General features: G+C 44.8%; 1 protein-coding gene across 1 annotated transcript in view; it reads right to left on the reverse strand.

Moving 5' to 3' along the window:
- LOC132571993 (gamma-aminobutyric acid type B receptor subunit 1-like) overlaps positions 1-19,333 on the reverse strand; it is a 188,857-nt gene that overhangs the window by 55,798 nt on the left and 113,726 nt on the right. The window contains exon 3 of the mRNA XM_060238785.1: positions 11,192-11,270. Within this exon, the coding sequence (XP_060094768.1) occupies positions 11,192-11,270 (79 nt within the window). The remainder of the gene's footprint in view (positions 1-11,191; positions 11,271-19,333) is intronic.

The raw sequence follows: 19,333 nt of genomic DNA on the forward strand, positions 1-19,333 counted from the left end.
GGCTCCTGTTTAGTTTTGTTACAACAAACTTGCACAGTTATCTTCCAGGGAAGTAGGTTAGGCTGAGAGTGTGTGTTGAGCCCAACACCACCTGGTAAACCTTGTGGAAAAATGGGGGTTTGAATGGGGGTCTCCCAGAGCCTTCAGTCACTGGCCTACATGGCAAGCCTGATCTTTCAGGAGAATGATTTAAGATGTAAAAGTGCGTCATCGTAAGGGGGCCTAGAGAGCAGCGGGCGGTGCACAAGAGTGCTGCTGCGCTGCCGCTTTCCCCCTGCACTACACTCTTTGGAGGCTTCCTTGGAGAGCGCAGTGTTTTAAAGGCACCCAGCCACTTTTGGGTTGAAAGCAGCCGAGCAGCATCTTCATGGAAAGGCGCCCCTCAGCTGCTTTCAACCCCAAAACGGCCAGGTGCCGCTGAGAAACTCTGCTCTTTGGAGGCTTCCAAAGAAACTCTTCTGATGTTTTTTTATGTTCTTAATTGCAACCACAAATTTGAGATTGGTCCTATGACCACCCAACAGCACCGCCACAATATCTAGATACAGCTTCTGTTCATTGGTCCTCATCCTGCCTATTCCCACCTCTAAGCTTTCATTAAGGCTGCCAGCTCCAGGTAGGGCTGCCAAGCTCCTGCTGGGGGCAGGGGTTCCCCCGGTTTGAGGCCCCCAAACCCACTGGCGTGGTGCAGGCCGCTGGGGGAATCCGCACCCTCAAATAACTCCACCATCACACAACATGCCACACACAATGATGTCACCCAGAAGTGACGCCGTCACACCGGACACATCGCACAGGTGATGCTCTAGCATTTGGGTGAAAACTCTATGATACCATAGAGTTTTTATCTGGATGCTAGATGATACCATAGAGTTTTTTACTAGAATCCTAGAGCATCCCCAACACAACGTGGCCAGTGTGATGGCATCACTTCTGGGTGATGTCATCGCGCTGCATATGCAAAGCTTGCATGAGAAAAGCTTTCACCAAAGCCAAGCTCTAGGTTGAGAAATTCCTGGAGATTTTGGAGGAGGAGCCTGAGGAGGGCAGGGTTTGGGGAGGGGAGGGGAGGGACTTCAGTGGGGTATAATGCTATAGAGTCCACCTTCCAATGTGGCCGTTTTCTCCAGGTGAATTGATCTCTGTCTCCTGGAGAACAGCTACAATCCCAGAGATCTCCAGCTGCCACCTGGAGGTTGGCAACCCTATCATCCATTCCAGATATCCTTAGCTTCACTTGACTTTGCTGAAAAGGAGAAGTGGAAATGTGATTACCCAAATATTTGGGTGGCCTCTCCCAGCAGCTTCATGTAGACCAGGGGAGGCCAAGCTTGTGTAACATAACAGACACATAGAATATAAAGGTCAGATGTTTGAGAGCTGAAAGACGAGGGAGGGAGGAAGGAAGAGAGGAAGGAAGACAAATAGATGGGGGCGGGGAGGGAGGGACAGGTGGAAAGAAATGCATTCTCCAAGCCACCAACTGGCTTAGCTTGGAGAAGTGATTTAAAGAGAGAAATACCTTTCCAAGCTGGCCAAAGGGTCAAGTTTCAAGAGCCACATAGTATGTGTGAAAGAGCCACATGCGGTCCTGAGCCACAGTTTGACCACCCCTGATATAGACATTAAAAAGCATGGGGGACAAAATGGAAATTTGCAGGATTCCATACCATAAATTTCACCCTCTAAGAAGCTCAGAGTGGCATACATGATGGGAAACTTTATTTTTTCCCTTATGCCACTCCCCATACACACACATGAAAGCAGTACAGCTGAGAAGGTACAAGTGTTCCCAGGATCACTCAGCGACAGCCCTATGGTTTGTGATGGAGGGAAATGGTGACTGAATTCTCTTGTAGAAGTATAACTAATTGGGGAGGTGTAATGGATTGCGTACCCTGATCTGAATGGCTCAGGCAAATCTGATCTCATAAGATTTTGGAAGCTAAGCAGCGTCAGCCCTGGTTAGTATTTGGATGGGAGACCTCTAAGGAAGGCCAGGGTCACTACACAGAGGCAGGCAATGGCAAACCACCTCTGAATGTCTCTTGCCTTGAAAACCCTATGGCATTGTCATAAGACAACTATGATTTGACAGCACTTTCCACCACCAATGCATTGGGTCTGAGGTGCTGGGGAAATGGAGGATGCTCTGTGCTTCCATTTTCCCAATCAAAAATCCCCACCCACCCAGAAAGACAGGTGCCTAAATCATACTTGTGGTCCCCCCCCCCCCCATCAAGCAGTCTGAGAGGGTGAGGGCTTTTTCAGTCAAATTCCCTCCCTCTCCAGTGCCACTGTCTAATATAGATATTTGGAGAGGGGCTACGACTGCTTTGTATGGCTAAATGACACCCTGGGTGCTTTGATCACCTGTATCTTATGCAATTTTGCACCAAGGTTCATTGCCAAAGCATGATCAGACTTTCCAAATCCAACATACTAGATCTCAGAGGTAGAAAAAGCAAGTGACAGGATCAACAGCTGCAGATCTAGGAGGTTCTTCTTGCTTCTCAGTACCTATAAATACTCCTTAATCTTGAATCAAAAGCTGCTCAACGGCAATCCATTCTTTTACAGACAAAGCAGCTAACTCTTTTTCATCACAGAAGCAACAGAGAAGCTACAAAGATATCTCCTCCCGCCCCTTCTAGATGCCATTGGTGTCCACACACAAAACTACCACACTGATCAGCAATCCCCAGAGCTTTTTTTTTTTTTTTGGTAGAAAAAGCCCAGCATGAACTCATTTGCATCTTAGGCCACACACACCTTGGCACCACCATTGTTTCGCGCAGACTTTTTGTAGAAAAGGCCGAGCAGGAACTCATTTGCATATTAGGCCACACCCCTTGGCAACACCATTGCCTCACAGACTTTTTGTGGGAAAAGCCGAGCAGGGAACTCATTTGCATATTAGGCCACACCCCTTGGCAACACCATTGCTTCACACACTTTTGTAGTGAAAGCCCAGCAGGAACTCATTTGCATATTAGGCCACACCCCCTTGGCACGACTATTGTTTCACACAGACTTTTTGGGTGGAAAAAGCCTAGCAGGAATTCATTTGCATATTCAGCCACACACCCTGATGCCGAGCCAGCCAGAACTGAGTTTCTGTGTGTTCCTGCTCAGAAAAAGCCCTGGCAATCCCAGTCCAGGCATTGCATCCAGACATGGTTGGGTAGCGTGCTTTCTTGGCAGGACAGCAGTCACAAGTGGATTCTCCCGTATGGGCAAGCCAATCCAATTGAGAATGATTGCTATTGGACACAATCAAGGATTGTGTGTGTGTGTGACAGTGCTCAATGGTATGGCGTACTGGCACACTCTGCCCCCCTCCCCTCCTGGGGATGGAATTGATGGAACTTTATATCTGAGTTAATAGTCTGAATAGGCCAGATTAGCCTGGACTGATTAGAGTTCGGGAGCTAAAGAATTGGCCATGCTCAGTACTTGGAGACCACCAAGGAAGACAAGGGGTTATTATGTAGAGGAAGACAATGGCAAACCACTTAGACACATTATTAAATAGTGAGTTCAGCCGTGGGTAAGAACATAACTCTTTATTGAGAAACTCTGAACTGGGGAACTAACAGGCAAAGGAGGCAATATATACAGTTGGGGAAGGAAAGACACACCCCTTTTAGTCGCTGGGAAACCACCCTATTGGTCTCTTCAGAATCCTTCATTAGCATGCCTTGTGCCCCAAGTGGCCGATTCACACAGAACGGCCAATCAGAATGTAGGCATTTGGATCCTGGAGGGTAGAAGCATGCTTCAGTTACTCAAACAGTATGTAAGCACAGAACAGTGCAAGAGCAGGGCCCAACACACACATGTGGCCTTGTACTGAATCAGACCCTTGGTCCATCAAAGTCAGTTTTGTCTACTCAGACTGGCAGCAGCTCTCCAAGGTCTCAGGCAGAGATCTGCTGTTCAGCTGGAGATGCCAGGGATTGAACCTGGGAACATGCTGAGCAGAGGCTCTTCCACCGAGGCACAGCCCTTCCCACTGCTGATGCATTTCTGCTTAGCTCTTGCCTGAAGGACCCCATGGATGGGTCCTTGTGAGCCAGATGCAACTCGACAACATGTTCTTTTGTATGACTACTGGTTCCTTTTTAAAAAAACAAAATGAAACAAAAGCACTACACAAAACTGTGTAACATCCAGCCAGATATTTTCATTGGCTACTCCTGAAAACTAACTTGAAAGCCTTCTCACTTGCTAGGCTTAATGTCCTCCCCTCAGCAATCCTAGCGAGAAGAGTCAATGGATTTGTCCCTGTGCAAGTGGTGCCCAGCTTGCTGGGGGTAAAGTGTAAATGACTGGGGAAGGCAATGGCAAACCACCCCGTAAAAAGTCTGCTGTGAAAATGTCGTGATGCAACATCACCCCAGAGTCAGAAACGACCGGTACTTGCATAAGGGACTACCTTTTACCTTTAAGTTGTGCCATCGAAACAGTATCCCATGTGCTATTAGAATGCTGTTGCTACATCAGTGTATGGCATAGCATTTTTTCACCAATTCTTGGTAGTAGAATCACCTGATATGCAAAAAATTGCTTTTTCTGCTAAATAACACTGCCGAGAATATTACTGAAACTGTGACAAAGTTCCTCCAAGCAGCTCTACTTATACATAGTACTATGGTAAACCAAGCTATTTTATGATAATTTAATTCATAAATTATTTTAGATTGGAATTGAAATATGGAAATATGTTTTACACATATGTATGTTTCATTTTTGCATTTCCTTTTATCTTGCTCTTATCAGTGCTAATACCTTATTTTTTAATAATGCCAATAAAGGAAATTGTTGTGTGTGCCTAATAATGACTCAGAACAAAAAGGAGTTGTGCAGCAAGACTAGAAGATTTTTGGTGGCAGAAACACTGGTGGACTAAGAACTACTTCAACAGAATTATGAAATGCATCTTGGCAGATACACACATATACAAACATGGTGCTCGATAGACATAGAAGAAAATAAGTAAGTCAGAAGGCCATGAAATGTAAAAGGTACAAGCTGTATCATTATTGTGCAAACCTAATCGTATATTCATGATTTTTGTTTTTACTATATTTAATGCCCATCGAACACCATGCATCTGATGAAATAGAAAAACTTTGGGCCAATCACCCACTCTCAGCATAACCTACCTCACAGGGTTGTCGTAATGATAAAAAGGAGGAGAGGCAAATAATGTAGACCACTTTGTGTCGGGGAGAAAAGCAGGGTATAAACAATCGTCATTTTGTAGAAAAATAGGTGATGGAGCTCATCCAGGGATTGTTATGCTGCTGCAATACTATTCAATGGACAAGGAGGTGGAACTCTCAGAAAGAGGAGGTGGAACTCTCAGAAAGGTTCAGGAGCTGTGCTCCTGTGAGCTCCCACTGAATCTGAGGCCTGGGTATAAATGAAGTAAACAAAAATGTTGCACAGGAAATGTGCTAGTCTTTTATGGCATTTCTCTATGGTTCAGCACCATAAAATGTTTTAATTGTATTTAATTGTATTTAAATTGTAATTATAGATGTTTGAACTGATTGATAGCCGCCCTTTGTCAACTTGCAGAGAGGGCAGGATAAAAGTCTAAAGTAATAAATAAATACATAAATTCTGTTACTTGCAGCAAACTAGCAGGTTTACGCAGAACCCATTGTTGGTTCACAAAGAACTTGTTTTCTGAGGCAGATGAAATATCAAAAGCAAGGAAGGAGTACCATTTTTGGAATGCATCTGTTTATAACTTCTTATTCTCATGCTGGTGAAGCCGGTGGATGAGGGCAAATGCTCTGAAACTAAATTCAGACAAGACAGGACTCATGCCTTTCAGAGAGTAGAGTTATCATGGGTAGGCAGCGTCCGTTCAGCACTTCTGGGCCAAGTTAAAAGTCTGGGTATGTCTTGGACTCCTACCAGAGCTGGTTGATGTACATTTTATTGTGTACATTTTGTTATCTACTCTTGGTCAGCAGGATTTTCCTTCCTCTTGGATTCAGCCAACCTATCCACACCAGTTCATGATTCTGTAACCTTCAGACTGGATTACAGTAATGTGTGGAATGTGGAACTGTGCTTGAAGGTCTCTCAGAAAATTCACTGGGGACAAACAGCGCACAGGAGCCAAATAAAAGTCCTGTGGGGTAGCTAAGGCTAAGAGAGAATGACTGGCCCAAGGTAACCAGACATCCTGTTGGAACTGTTGAATAGGTTTTCTGATTGTTTCTGGGTTAACTCAAAAGGGCTGGTGATTACCTTGAAAGTCCTTTGTAATCTGGGAGCCAAAGGACTGCTTGTCCCTGTATAACCCCACATGCCAACTGAGGTCCACGGAACAGCTGCTCCTTCAGTGCCTTTCTTTAGGCAAGCACAGTCCTTCATGGCTACAGTGCATGCCTTTTCTGTAGCAATGCCAATGCTACAGAATAATAGTCTCCCAGAGAAGGAATGCAGGGCTCCTATCCTCCCCGGACTTCAGAAATTATGGAAGGCTCTTCTCTTTCAAAGGGACTTTTTAAGTTAAGGTGTTCCGGGAGGGCTGCTGCTAAATATGTAGCCCATTCTGAAAATTCTGCATAGGCTGTCATTGCAGTTATATAAAGGCCATTTGTCTTTAGGTTTCTATCGTTCTGTGATTTTAGTCATGTAAGCTGCTTTGAACGTGGTGATAAAGCGGCACTGAATTTTGAATAATAACTCAATATCAGCTCGATGGAGGCCAAATTGGATGTGGCAAGGGAATACCTGTGCATTTATCCAAGTCTTATCCTGTTCCTGCGTAAAGCAGGAGGAGGATTGCTGGCCTCCCAGTGGTAGCTGGAGATCTCCTGCTATTACAACTGATCTCCAGGTGGCAGAGATCAGTTCACCCAGAGAAAATGGCCACTTTGGAAGGCGGATTCTGGCATTGTTGTGTATGCAGACTTTAAGTGAAGACTTAATGGGGTGTTCCTGCAAGGCTCATTGGAGCCATAAGGACAGCTTGGGGAATCGGGAACAATGGGCAGCAGGATCCAAATCCCTGCTGCCCTGCTCCAGTCACGGGCCCCTGCTGGTTTGAATCTAATAATGTGATTGCGCGAGAACCCTGAGTTGTATATAGTTGGCCCTGTGGGCCCAGTTAGTCAGTCTTTGGGTGCAGCCCTATACTATGCTGTACCTAAGAAAGAGCTGATGATCACTACCACCTCGCCTCTTCATTGCATTGAACCCACCATATTATAGGCATTATAGCCCATTGAGGTGCCTCACCACCTTAAACCTTCCCTTCTCAGGCTCCGCCCCAAAAATATCCAGGTATTTTCCAGCCTGGACTTGGCGATCCTAAGCAGGGGATAGGGTCTCCTTGGGTGATTACAGACCAGCACTTTGGGCTGACTCAGACGGCTCTGAAATTGACCCAAAAAATCCTTCCACACACAAACATCTGCTGCCTGTCCCCATCCCGCACTCACCTCATCCTCCAGTCTCTGCAGGCCAGCTCAAAAAGCTACCACTTCCGAAGTGGTAGCAAATTTCTGAGTCAACAGCCAGTCGCCCTGTCAGTGTCTGGAAGTGACAGGGCAGATGTGAGGCGCCTTGGTGATGTGAAACTGCCCCAAGCCATTTCCTACTTTTGGGGGGTAAAATCTAACCAGAGCATTTGAGCACATGAGCGCACAAGCGCTTGACTCCTCAGGGAAGAAAATGAGCAGTCCGGCTTTGGAGGAGCCTCCCTGTCTAAATGCGCCAAGTCACCTTGCAGACAGAATGGGGAGCATGTGGAAGCTTCAGGGCAGCTCTTTTTGAGCCATCCCAAATCGGAACGCCTCCCAGCCACCCCAAACTGCCTGTCTGTTATCACCCCTTTTGACCCAGGCAAGGGTAGCTAAACTCATCTCCATCTCCCACCTTATCTTGCTGTGCACCACCTGGAAACGGCATTCTCCCCAGTCCAAACAACTTCAGGTGTCAGAGTTCAGATGGGGACAAAATACTTCAAGCAGTAAAGTACAATAATGGAAGGAAGGGAAGGGTTTTGCTTCCCTCTTCTCCATGCTCTGTTTTCTATTTTTTTTTTTAAATTATATACAGACAACACAGCTTTATATGTGAGCATGGCAAACACATGAAAGGCTCACATATAAGCCCTGTTATGGTGAACTGATGTACAATCTGTATACAGTTCACACTGAATTTTTAAAATAAGTGCATTGAGTAATTTTTTAAGAATCTATTTATTTAAGAAGACAGTGGAGATACCGAAAAGAAGAGAAAGGGAAAGGGGGGTGATACAACATAGGAACATAAGAGAAGCCATGTTGGATCAGGTCAATGGCCCATCCAGTCCAACACTCTGTGTCATACAGTGGCCAAAAAAATTATATATATATATATATATATATATATATATATCACACACACACACATATATACACACTGTGGCTAATAGCCACTGATGGACCTCTGCTCCATATTTTTATCTAACCCCCTCTTGAAGCTGTCTATGCTTGTAGCCGCCACCACCTCCTGTGGCAGTGAATTCCACGTGTTAATCACCCTTTGGGTGAAGAAGTACTTTCTTTTATCTGTTTTAACCTGACTGCTCAGCAATTTCATTGAATGCCCATGAGTTCTTGTATTGTGAGAAAGGGAGAAAAGTACTTCTTTCTCTATTTTCTCCATCCCATGCATTATCTTGTAAACCTCTATCATGTCACCCCACAGTCGACGTTTCTCCAAGCGTTTTAACCTTTCTTCATAGGGAAAGTGTTCCAACCCTTTAATCATTCTAGTTGCCCTTTTCTGGACTTTTTCCAATGCTATAATATCCTTTTATATTATTTGTTGAGAACAATCATGTAATACCAAATGTACGACTGAAAATATTTTCCCTCACAACCCCTTCGTTGCAATTTTTGAGGTATTATATATAACATACAATTGTTCTTACTTCTATTGAAATATGATTGTATTCAGTGTTCCTTCTAAGCTGAGTTAGTGTGAGCTAGCTCACAATTCTTTAGCCTCCAGCTCACACATTTTTGTCTCAGCTCAGGAAAAATGGCCCTAGAGGAAACTAATTTAAGCAGCAGCTCACAACTTTAATGCTTGTAGCTCACAAAGTAGAATTTTTGCTTAGAGCTTAGAGGGAACATTTATTGTATTAAACATTTTAAGTTTAAGTTTCAAACTTCACAGTTAATCTATTTTGATGACATCATTACTGTGTAATTTTCATATGAAACTAGGAATTCCAGCCTCCAGGTGGGACCTGGGGATCCCCTGGAATAACAGCTCATCTCCAGACTACAGAGGTCAGTTCCCCTTGAAAAAATGGATGTTTTGGAGGCTGGACTCTGTGGCATTGTAGTTCACTGAGGTTCCAGTCCTCCACAGGCTCCACCCGCGAATCTCCAAGAGTTTCTCAGCCTGGATCTGGCAACCCTATCCCCCTTCCCCTGCTGGTGACCAGAGGGGACCTGGGAACCCTATAACTCTATGGTAAAGATTATTGAGATTGAGGGCATTCCTAGACCATTGCTTGATGCATCTGCATCATTTCCATGTCTCCATCCAGAAGTAATGTTAAGCTACACCAGTCCCTCCCTCATTTCCCCACTGCCACTCCACTGAGTGCCAGAGGGATTGAGGGGCGCCAGCAGGGTTTTTGCCTGATGAGAGCAAGTAAATGGCATCCTGTGTTCTCCTATTTGACTGATATATGATAGCAGATAAATGGCATCCTAGATGGGACTGAACCTCACATAGGCCCCAGGACATGAGTAGCTTTGAGTGGGACAGACTGAAGTCAAGGAAGGATTCTTAGAACTTGGGGAGAGTAAGGGCATAACTACATAATATTCTAGACACATGTTAAGTCAACTGTGAGTCTGGTTATGCACCCTTGACCTGCCATGTGCTAGGTATGTCTGATGATAGCCTAATGCCTAGCGATGGCAGCTTCCACTGCACCAGTGCCAGTGCAATGCAGTGGTTAAGTCCACAGTTCTCACATAATCAACAAAACCAAATGTTCAATAACCAATGCATTCGGAAATCAGAAGTCTGGAACAGACAGAAAAAAACAGAAGAATAACATTAAGTATTACCATGGCACATTAAGTAGTACAAAAAGTACGTAATAGGATCCTGCCCAGCAGTACAGACCACAGTCTCAATCATTTATCCAAGTAAGTTTGTGAACCATTTTGTACAATGCTGCATAACGTACATTGAAGGAGACAGACTAAATTACATGTTAGGTTTTTCCTAGGGATGTCCCTGGGTCAACTAGAGGAAAGTGATTCCTAAAGTCCCATGCTTTCTAGAGGCACATGGGCTCAATGTGGATTTGAACCATGATATGCAAAGAGAAAGGAGCTTAGGAGACACACATACACCACACTGTCTTCCTGACCTCAAAGGGCCTGTTTGCTCCACTGCAGAAACATAATGTGTTGCTCCTCCTTGCGTGTGCAGCCCCTCAGTGAAGCAAACATTCCTCTGAGCCCATGTTAAGATGTTGTGGAAATGGCACAATGGGAAGTCTCAGGCCCTTTCCCCCCTTCTCTCTGGGTGCTGTGGTCCTGAACTGAATCGGGCCTGCATTTGCCTAGGAAACATGGAGTTTCAGAACATACCTGGCCCCCTAACCCAGGGACATCCATAGAGGAAATGTGTGTAGTTTGGTCCTTAGTTTGGGATTTCATTTGGAACGATCTAGGACAGGGGCCCTCAACATAGTGTCTGTGGGCACCAGCAACACCTTTTCTGGTGCCCGCTAAGTGTTTTTAGAAAGAGGTGGGGCAAAGTGGTGCTTCAGCTCAGCAAGGCTTCTGATTGGCTGTTCAGATTTATTGAAGTGTTGCTTTTGCATCAGCTGGCACCACAGCACAAGGATTATCACTGTGTGACTGAAGATAAGCCGAAGCAACCATTTTGTAGCTAGCTCCACCTCCTGAAGCAGCCATTTCATGGCAGCCATTTTGTGGCTGTGCCCACCATGCTGTGCCAGAATTCCAAAGGTGTCCGCAGGTTCAAAAAAGTTGAGGATCTCTGATCTAGGAAGTTGAGAACCTCTGATCATTAATTTCTGCTATACATATGATGTGCTTCATCTCATGATACTAGAGGGCTGAAGGTACCAGAGTTGTCACTGTTAATGACCAGTTGTGTGGAAAAGGGAGTTTCTTACCTTCAGTGATGTTCAGGTGGAATGCCCCATCCCCAGCTTCTAATATCACCAGCAAACTCAGCTCTAGGAGGAGCAGCATCTGAGGATAGGAAGAGGACAGGTTGCCTACAGGGTAGCACAATTGCATGTCATTATTCTAAAATGGAAATGAATGCTGCAACAAAAAAAAGTCTACAAACAGACCCGGAGAAAAATGTCCTGGCATTGTCAGTCTTCAGGCGGTGGCTGTAGATTTCTTGGTATTACAGCTGGTCTCCAGGTTACAGAGATCTGTTCCTCTGGAGAAAATGGCTGCTTTTTAGGGTTGCCAAATCGGACTCTGGGAATATCTGGGGACTTTGTGGGTGGAGCCAGGAGCAAGGTTGTGACTAGCATGACTGAACTCTAAAGGGAGTTCTGGCTATTATTATTAAAGGGACTGTGCTCTTTTTAAATGCCTTCCCTTCTTTGGAAATAATGGAGGATGGGGGCATCTTCTTTTGGGCTCATAGAACTGGGTCCCCTGGTCCAATCTTTTTGAAACTTGGGGTGGGGTGGTTTGGTAGAGGCATCAGATGCTATGCTGAAAATCCGGTGCCTCTACCTCAAGAAACAGCCCACCCGAGCCCCAGATCCCCACAAATTGATTCTCCATTATATCCTATGGGGATCAGTCTCCATAGGGTATAATGGAGTGCCCAGTGGACATTCAACCCTCCTCCCCTTTCTGATGACCTGAAGCAGGCAGGAAGGCCTTCAATCCAGGGGTTCCCCTGCCCCCAACTGGGGATTGGCAACCCTCGCTTTGGAAAGTGGACTGCATGGCATTATATCCTGCTAAGATCCATCCTCTCCCCAGGCTCCACGCCCCAAATCACCAGGAACTTCCCAACCTAGAGCTGGCAACCCTAAGCATCACCTGGTGAATAGAATCCCATTAAAGCTGCTAACAAAGTGACAGCATGTTTTTTTAGTCACCCAGCTGGCAACCTAAGCTAAAAAAGAATCATCACACTCTGTACCAAGAGCACCTGTGTTTCACACAAATTGTGGATGTGATCAGTATGAATTGTGCCAATTAGGCACAGGTGGCATACACCTTTCCCCAATTTTGCATAAGGTATTCAGGTTCCAGTAATCCTTAAAGGACTACATGAGCAGCTCAGTGGCAGAACACACATCAATTGGCACCAGAACTATGTAAGGATCAGTTGTCCAGCTCAAAAGGGGAGAGACCGTGGCTCAGTGGTAGAGCAGCTGCTTGACATGCAGAAGGTCCCAGGTTCAATCCCCCGCATCTCCACTTAAAAGGATCAGGTAGCAGGTAGATGTGAAAGACTTCTCCCTGGGAGCCTGAAGAGCTGCTGCCATTCAGAGTGGACAATACTGATCTTGATGGACCAAGGGTCTGAGTCAGTATAAGGCAGCCTCATGTGTTCATATGGAAGCAGGGCAGAGAAGGGAAAGCTGAGCCCAGTTTGCCATAGAGTTGCCACTTGTGGGGGATGAAGAGTTTAGGATTGCCAGACACAGGTTGGAAAACTTCTGGAGATCTGGGGGTGGAGCCTGGTAAGGACAGAGACTTCCATAGGGTCCAGTGTCATAGAGTCCATCCTCCAAAGCATCCATTTTCTCCAGGGGAGCTGATCCCTGTAGTCTGAAGGTAAGCCATAATTCCAGGTGACCCCAGGGTCCTGCCTGGAGGCTGGCATCCCTAGTTTTACCAACCAGACTCATGGTCCTAATTCAGTAGGCATGCCTCTGTATCCTTCTATGTACTATTAATATTTAAAATCACTGAAGCGCAGGAAGATTTTTCCTCCCATGCTGAGTTCCTAACACATCAAAATGACACACAACACTAGCACAAGCTGCCTAATATCACAACAATTAAGTGCCAAAATATTGAAATTGGGTCCCCCCCCCACTTTTCACCCATCTAATTGTTGATTTTGCCAAAATGGAGTACTCCCATACTTTGTCTCCTCATTCCATTAGAGCTGCAATGTTTGATTGTCTCCAACATCTGGCATATACAAGTCTGGCAGCTGTTAACGTTAAACAAGACCAGTTTTTTGTCTCGAGAATCAACACTTTCTTTAGTGCTATATGCTAACAGAGGATCTAATCGTAAGTCTTATCCAAGGCTCCTTCGCATTACAATTTTACTTTAGTACATTGTTGTTTTTCTTTGCTAAAGGACATATCTTCAAAATAAATCATTCTACTTTTTTTTTCTTCATTTCAAGCAGAAACTGCTAATTGTCTGCCAGCATAGTGAAGTGGTTGGAGATTGCTGGACTACGGCTGGGAAGACCTGGGTTGAATCCCACACAGGGTTTCTATGAATGGAAAGGGGGCATTAAACACAAGAACATAAGAGAAGCCATGATGGATCAGGCCAATGGCCCATCCAGTCCAACACTCTGTGTCACACAGTGGCCAGAAAACCCCCAAGTGACATAAGGAGGTTCACGAGTGGGGCTAGAAGTGAAGTACTTCCTTTTATCCATTCTAACCTGACTGCTCAGCGATTTCATTGAATGCCCATGAGTTCTTGTGAGAAAGGGAGAAAAGTACTTCTTTCTCTACTTTCTCCATCCCATGCATAATCTTGTAAACCTCTATCATGTCACCCCACAGTCAACATTTCTCCAAGCTAAAGAGCCCCAAGCGTTTTAACCTTTCTTCATAGGGAAAGAGTTCCAAACCTTTAATCATTGCCCTTTTCTGGACTTTTTCCAATGTTATAATATCCTTTTTGAGGTGTGGTGACCAGCATTGTACACAGTATTCGAAATGAGACTGCACCATCGATTTATACAGGGGCATTATGATACTGGCTGATTTGTTTTCAATTCCCTTCCTAATAATTCCCAGCATGGCGTTGGCCTTTTTTATTGCAATCGCACACTGTCTTGCCATTTTCAGTAAGTTATCTACCACGACCCCAAGATCTCTCTCTTGGTCAGTCTCTGCCAGTTCACATTCCATCAACTTGTATTTGTAGCTGGGATTGGCATTTTCCCCAATTCCCCCTTCCTGCTGCAGACCTCCAGCTAACTCCCCAGTCATGGGGAGGGGCTGTTCCCTAGGAGCCACATTTGGAGTAAAAAAGTGTAGAAGCTAGCACACTTTTACACTTTTGAAGTAGAACCTTTTTGGCCAGAACAGAAGGAGGAAGGTAAGGATGATCTACTCTATTGACAGAAGAAACTTCTGTCAGCAGAATACACAGCATCACTGCCCAAGACAGAAAGTTCCAACAGTATGCTGTAGCTAACAGTCACTGATGGATCTCTGATCCATATGTTAATCCAATCCCCTCTTGAAGCTGTCTGTGCTTGTAGCCTCCACCACCTCTTGTAGCAGTGAATTCCATGTGTTAATCACCCTTTGGTGATTCAGCTCCCTATACAGCCATAAATTTCACTAGGTGATGTTGCGTCAGTTATTTTTTCCACCTACCCTATCTAGGGTTGCCAAACTCCAGGTGGTGAAAAATTAAGAAGGAATACAGTATATAGGTCTATATATCCAAAATAGGTGATACTGTAATAGCACTATGAAACTGAAATTTTTAAAGAAAGAACAATCCTCAATAGTAAATTGTGTAGAAAGAATAATTTATAAAAAATAGTGTGAGATTTTTCATGAATAATCAAATCTTTCCATAGAATAAATTATATAATTACCCATAGGATCAAATTCATAATAGTCCAACTGTGTCATCAAAGGACATCAAGTATACGAGCAGTTGGAGTCAAAATTGAGAATTCACACAAGAAATCCTGAGTGCAGCATCCCGTTTCAGTCACCATTGTCAGTGAACCATACATGTGTAGGAAGAAGAGTCAGCACACTGAGGGGAAAGCACCATTTCCCCAGTATAAGAACTCCCCTGAAGTTGCTATTTAGCTTGTGAGGAAAACATTCAGATACCATAACTGTGTCCTTAAGAATAGAAAGCTGCCCTGCGGCATCTTAAAGATAAGCAGGTTGAGTGTAGCATACATTTTGTACCATAAAAGCTGACAGCTGTTGATAGAGATCTCTTCCTTGAATTTTTCTAGGCCTCCTTTAAAGCCATCTAATTTTGTAATTAGGGTTGCCAGCCTCCAATCTGGGTTGCCAAGTCCAATTCAAGAAATATCTGGGGATTTTGGGGGTGGAGCAAGGAGACTTTGGGGGTGAAGCCAGGAGACATTGGGGCGGAGCCACCAGGAGCAAGGGTGACAAGCATAATTGAACTCCAAGGGAGTTTTGGCCATCACATTTAAAGGGACAGCACACCTTTTAAAATGCCTTCCTTCCATAGGAAATAATGAAGGATAGGGGCATCTTCTTTTGGGGCTCATAGAATTGGACCCCCTGGTCCAATCGTTTTAAAACTTGGGGGGTATTTTGGGGAGAGGCACTAGATGCTATACAGACAATCTGGTGCCTCTACCTCAAAAAACAGCCTCCCCAGAGCCCCCGATATCCACAGATCAATTCCCATTATTCCCTAAACCAACCAGAGATCTAGAGCTGTGGTGGCTGTGGGGGGGGGGAAGCTTCCCCCACCGGCCAGCTGGCTGGGGGCAGGGGGAAGCCTGTAAAACCGGGGGATCCCCCACTGGGACCTGGGGATTGGGAAGCCTACCTCCAATTGAAGCCCATCACTGTATTTTGAGGCATTATTAATCATGCCTCAACTGTTGAAGAAGAAGAAAGAGAAGGAGGAGGAGGAGGAGATTGAATTCATACCGTGCCCTTCGCTACCTGAAGGAGCCTCAGAGTGGCTTACAATCTCTTTTCCCTTCCCCTCCTCACAAGAGACATCCTGTGAGCAATGTTCCCTCTAATCTGTGGAGTCTTGTGAGCAGAAATTCTACTTTGTGAGCAACTGGCATTAAATTTGTGAGCTACTGCATAAATTGGTTTGCTCTGGGGCCATTTCCCTGAGCTAAGACAAAAATGTGTGAGCCAGAGGCTAAAAAACTGTGAGCTGGCTCACACTAACTCAGCTTAGAGGGAACAATGCCTGTGAGGTAGGTGGGCTGAGAGAGCTCTGACAGAAAGAGCTCGAGAGGAACAGGTCTGCAAGAACTTGTGACTGACTCAAGGTCACATCAGCAGGTGCATGTGAAGGAGTGGGGAATCAAACATGGTTCTCTCAGATAAGAGTCCGTGCACCTAACCACTACACCAAACTGGCTCTTTTAATGATGTATTTTGTTTTGTTTTGTTCCTAAATTAACTACCAAACAATTATCTTGTCTGGCCTCAGATTCTAGTATTAAGAGAATAGGAAGGGGGAAATCTTGCTACCTACTTTCTCCATGCAATGAACAATTTTATAAACCACTGTCATTCTCCTTTTAGCTTTTTCTCAGTTAAAAACCCGGAATGCTTCTGGTTTTGCTCCACCAGAGTGTTGCCACAGACAGAAGGATTTCTGCAGGATTTCAGGGGCATCTGGGGAGCTGCAGCAGAAGGCGGTTGGCAAGAAGATCATATTCCATGGGGCGAAATCCTTCTGTCCATGGAAACAGTTCAGTAGATCCAAGCTATAGCCAGTCCCTTGCTAGCATATATGCTCTTTATTGACCTTTTCCAGTTCTATAATATCTTTTTGGAAATGGAGCCACCAGAATTGTGTGCAGTCTTCCAAATGCAGCTGCATTGTCCAGCTCCCAGCAGTTTTATTTCAGTATATTTCTACTGCAAACATGATCTATATGCCTAGGGTTGCCAACCTCCAGGTGGTAGCTGCAGAACTCCTGGGATTACAGCTGGTCTCCAGATGACAGAAATCAGTTCACCTGAAAAAAATGGCTGCTTTAGAAGGTGGACTCTATGGCATTATAGCCTATTGAAGTACCAAACCCTGTGCTCCTCAGGTTCTCCCTTCATAATCTCCAGGTATTTCCCAATCTGGAGCTGGCAACCTGAGGCCTGAAGCAAGAGGAGGATCCTGTCTTGTTAGAGAGAGGTTGAGGAACATGGCTTGCATGCCACACCTTCTGGATCCTCATGTCCATATGTGTTACTTTGAGGCAGCTTATTTCATCCCATGGCTCAGAGTGGTAAGCTGCAGTACTGCAGTCCAAACTCTGCTCATGACCTGAGTTCGGTCCCGGCAGAAGCTGGGTTCAGGTAGCAGGCTGGTGGTTGACTTAGTCTTCCATCCTTCTGAAGTCGGTAAAATGAGTACCCAGCTTGCTGGAAGTAAAGTGTAGATGACGGGGGAAGGCAATGGCAAACCACTCGGTAAAAAAAAGTCTGCTGTGAAAACCATGTGGTACAATGTCACCCCAGAGTCAGAAATGGCTGGTGCTTGCACAGGGGACTACCTTTACCTTTTTATTTCACTCTTTGCTTGTGCAGAGTGATTTGCTAATAAAATGTAAGAAGGGCCCTGCTGGATCAGACCAGTGAAGAACTGCCAACCCCACATTGAGAAATTCCTGGAAATCTGGTGGTGGTGGTGGTGGTGGTGGTGGAGTCTGGAGACAGCAAAGTTTGGGAAAGAGAGGGACCTAAGCAGGATGAAATCCATTTCCTCCAAGGAAATCAGTATCTGGAAATCAGTTATAAATCTGGGACATTTCCAGCCCTCACCTGGAAGCTGGCAACCCAAGACCAGTGGCCCTTCTAGTCCAGCATCCTGCTCCACACAGTGGCCAAGCAGACGCCCTGGAGGATCAACAAAACTGGGCATAGAGGCCAACTCCTTCCCCAGATGTTGCCTCCTATCACTGCAATCTGCTTCCACGGTTTAATTTTGTGTTAAGATGGAGCAGCCACTTCTAACAACATAGGCAATGATTTCCTGCAACTGTCTGTTGAGAGTACCAAAATGAGAATTTATCAGAATCAGCACCTTCCCATGAATTCTCCTCCAGGAGGATGAGCCATCTGGGCATAGCAAGGCCATAGCAAGCTATGGGTAGACAGGGCCAAATGCATGTGTTACGTGAACCAGGAACAAACACAGATCTCTTAACAAAGCCAGAAATGGAACCCTGAAAATCTGGTTTAGTCCCAGATTGCTTCACTGTTTCTAAAGACATTGTATTAAGGAAACAACTGAGGTCAGAGAACAAACAAGAATGAGGTAGACATATAGTATCGAACAGAGTCTGTGCATTTAAGGGGGGGGGGGAGAGATTGATAGATAAGAAGAGAGCACTGCTGCCCTCTATTGAGCACTCTTTAAAACTGTAAGCTTTTTTAATTCCTTTGTTTCTGCTACTCTCTAGTGGTAATTGGATAGGATTGCTGCACATACCAAGGCAATCTTGTTTGTTTTTAATGTTAATGTTTTTGATTCAAATATTTATAACCTGCCATATCTCCTTGGGGTCCTCGTGGTTTTTTTCAGCACCTGGCCTAGTCCAAGGAATACAAAATCTAAAAACTGGAGCAAGGGGGTGGGGTATGGAGCACACGGATTTACAGATGCCAGTTCTTTCCCATTCACAGATATGCAGATTATCAGCTTGGTAACCACACTGACCCCAATCAGACTCTGCATCCTGGGGACAGTGTTCTCATAGCATCTGTCATCTGTTAAGACTCTATTCCAATCTCATCTTCTTGTCTTCAATTTCAGTTAGGTCTGCCTAGCAGATCCAGAAGGTGTTTGAAGATGCGTGTTCAAATGTGCCTCCAAATGGGCATCTCATTACAAGTGATGCAGTGGAAAGTGAAAGCATCTGCACATATGCTCCAGTGCATTTCTGGATGCAGGTCAGGTTTACCCCTGCATTTTCACAAAGATCTCTTCAGCTGGATCCAGATGACTACCCCTATTACCGCTAACGATCCAATGCCACAATGAGTTTTGAAAAATGTTTTTGAAAAATGTTTTGAAAAATGTCCAGAAACAATGCGTAAAACGCAGCAACAATTAGGTTTTTATGGATTAGGATTTTAGACAGTTTAATGTATTTATATGTGTTTTATATGAATTTGCTGTGCACTGCCCTGAGCTCATATGTGGGGAGGACGGTTTAAAAGCCTAATGAAACAAACAAATACATAAATAACTTAGCAATATGCAAATGCTCTTCTGCTCAGATGATAAATGACAATTGGTTTCCAAATATAAAACCATATGAGAGACAAATCAGAATACAAGGGACTCCCATGGAAAACACAAGACTCCCCATAAAG

Source organism: Heteronotia binoei, chromosome 5, assembly GCF_032191835.1.
Source record: "Heteronotia binoei isolate CCM8104 ecotype False Entrance Well chromosome 5, APGP_CSIRO_Hbin_v1, whole genome shotgun sequence".
Lineage (NCBI taxonomy): Eukaryota > Metazoa > Chordata > Lepidosauria > Squamata > Gekkonidae > Heteronotia > Heteronotia binoei.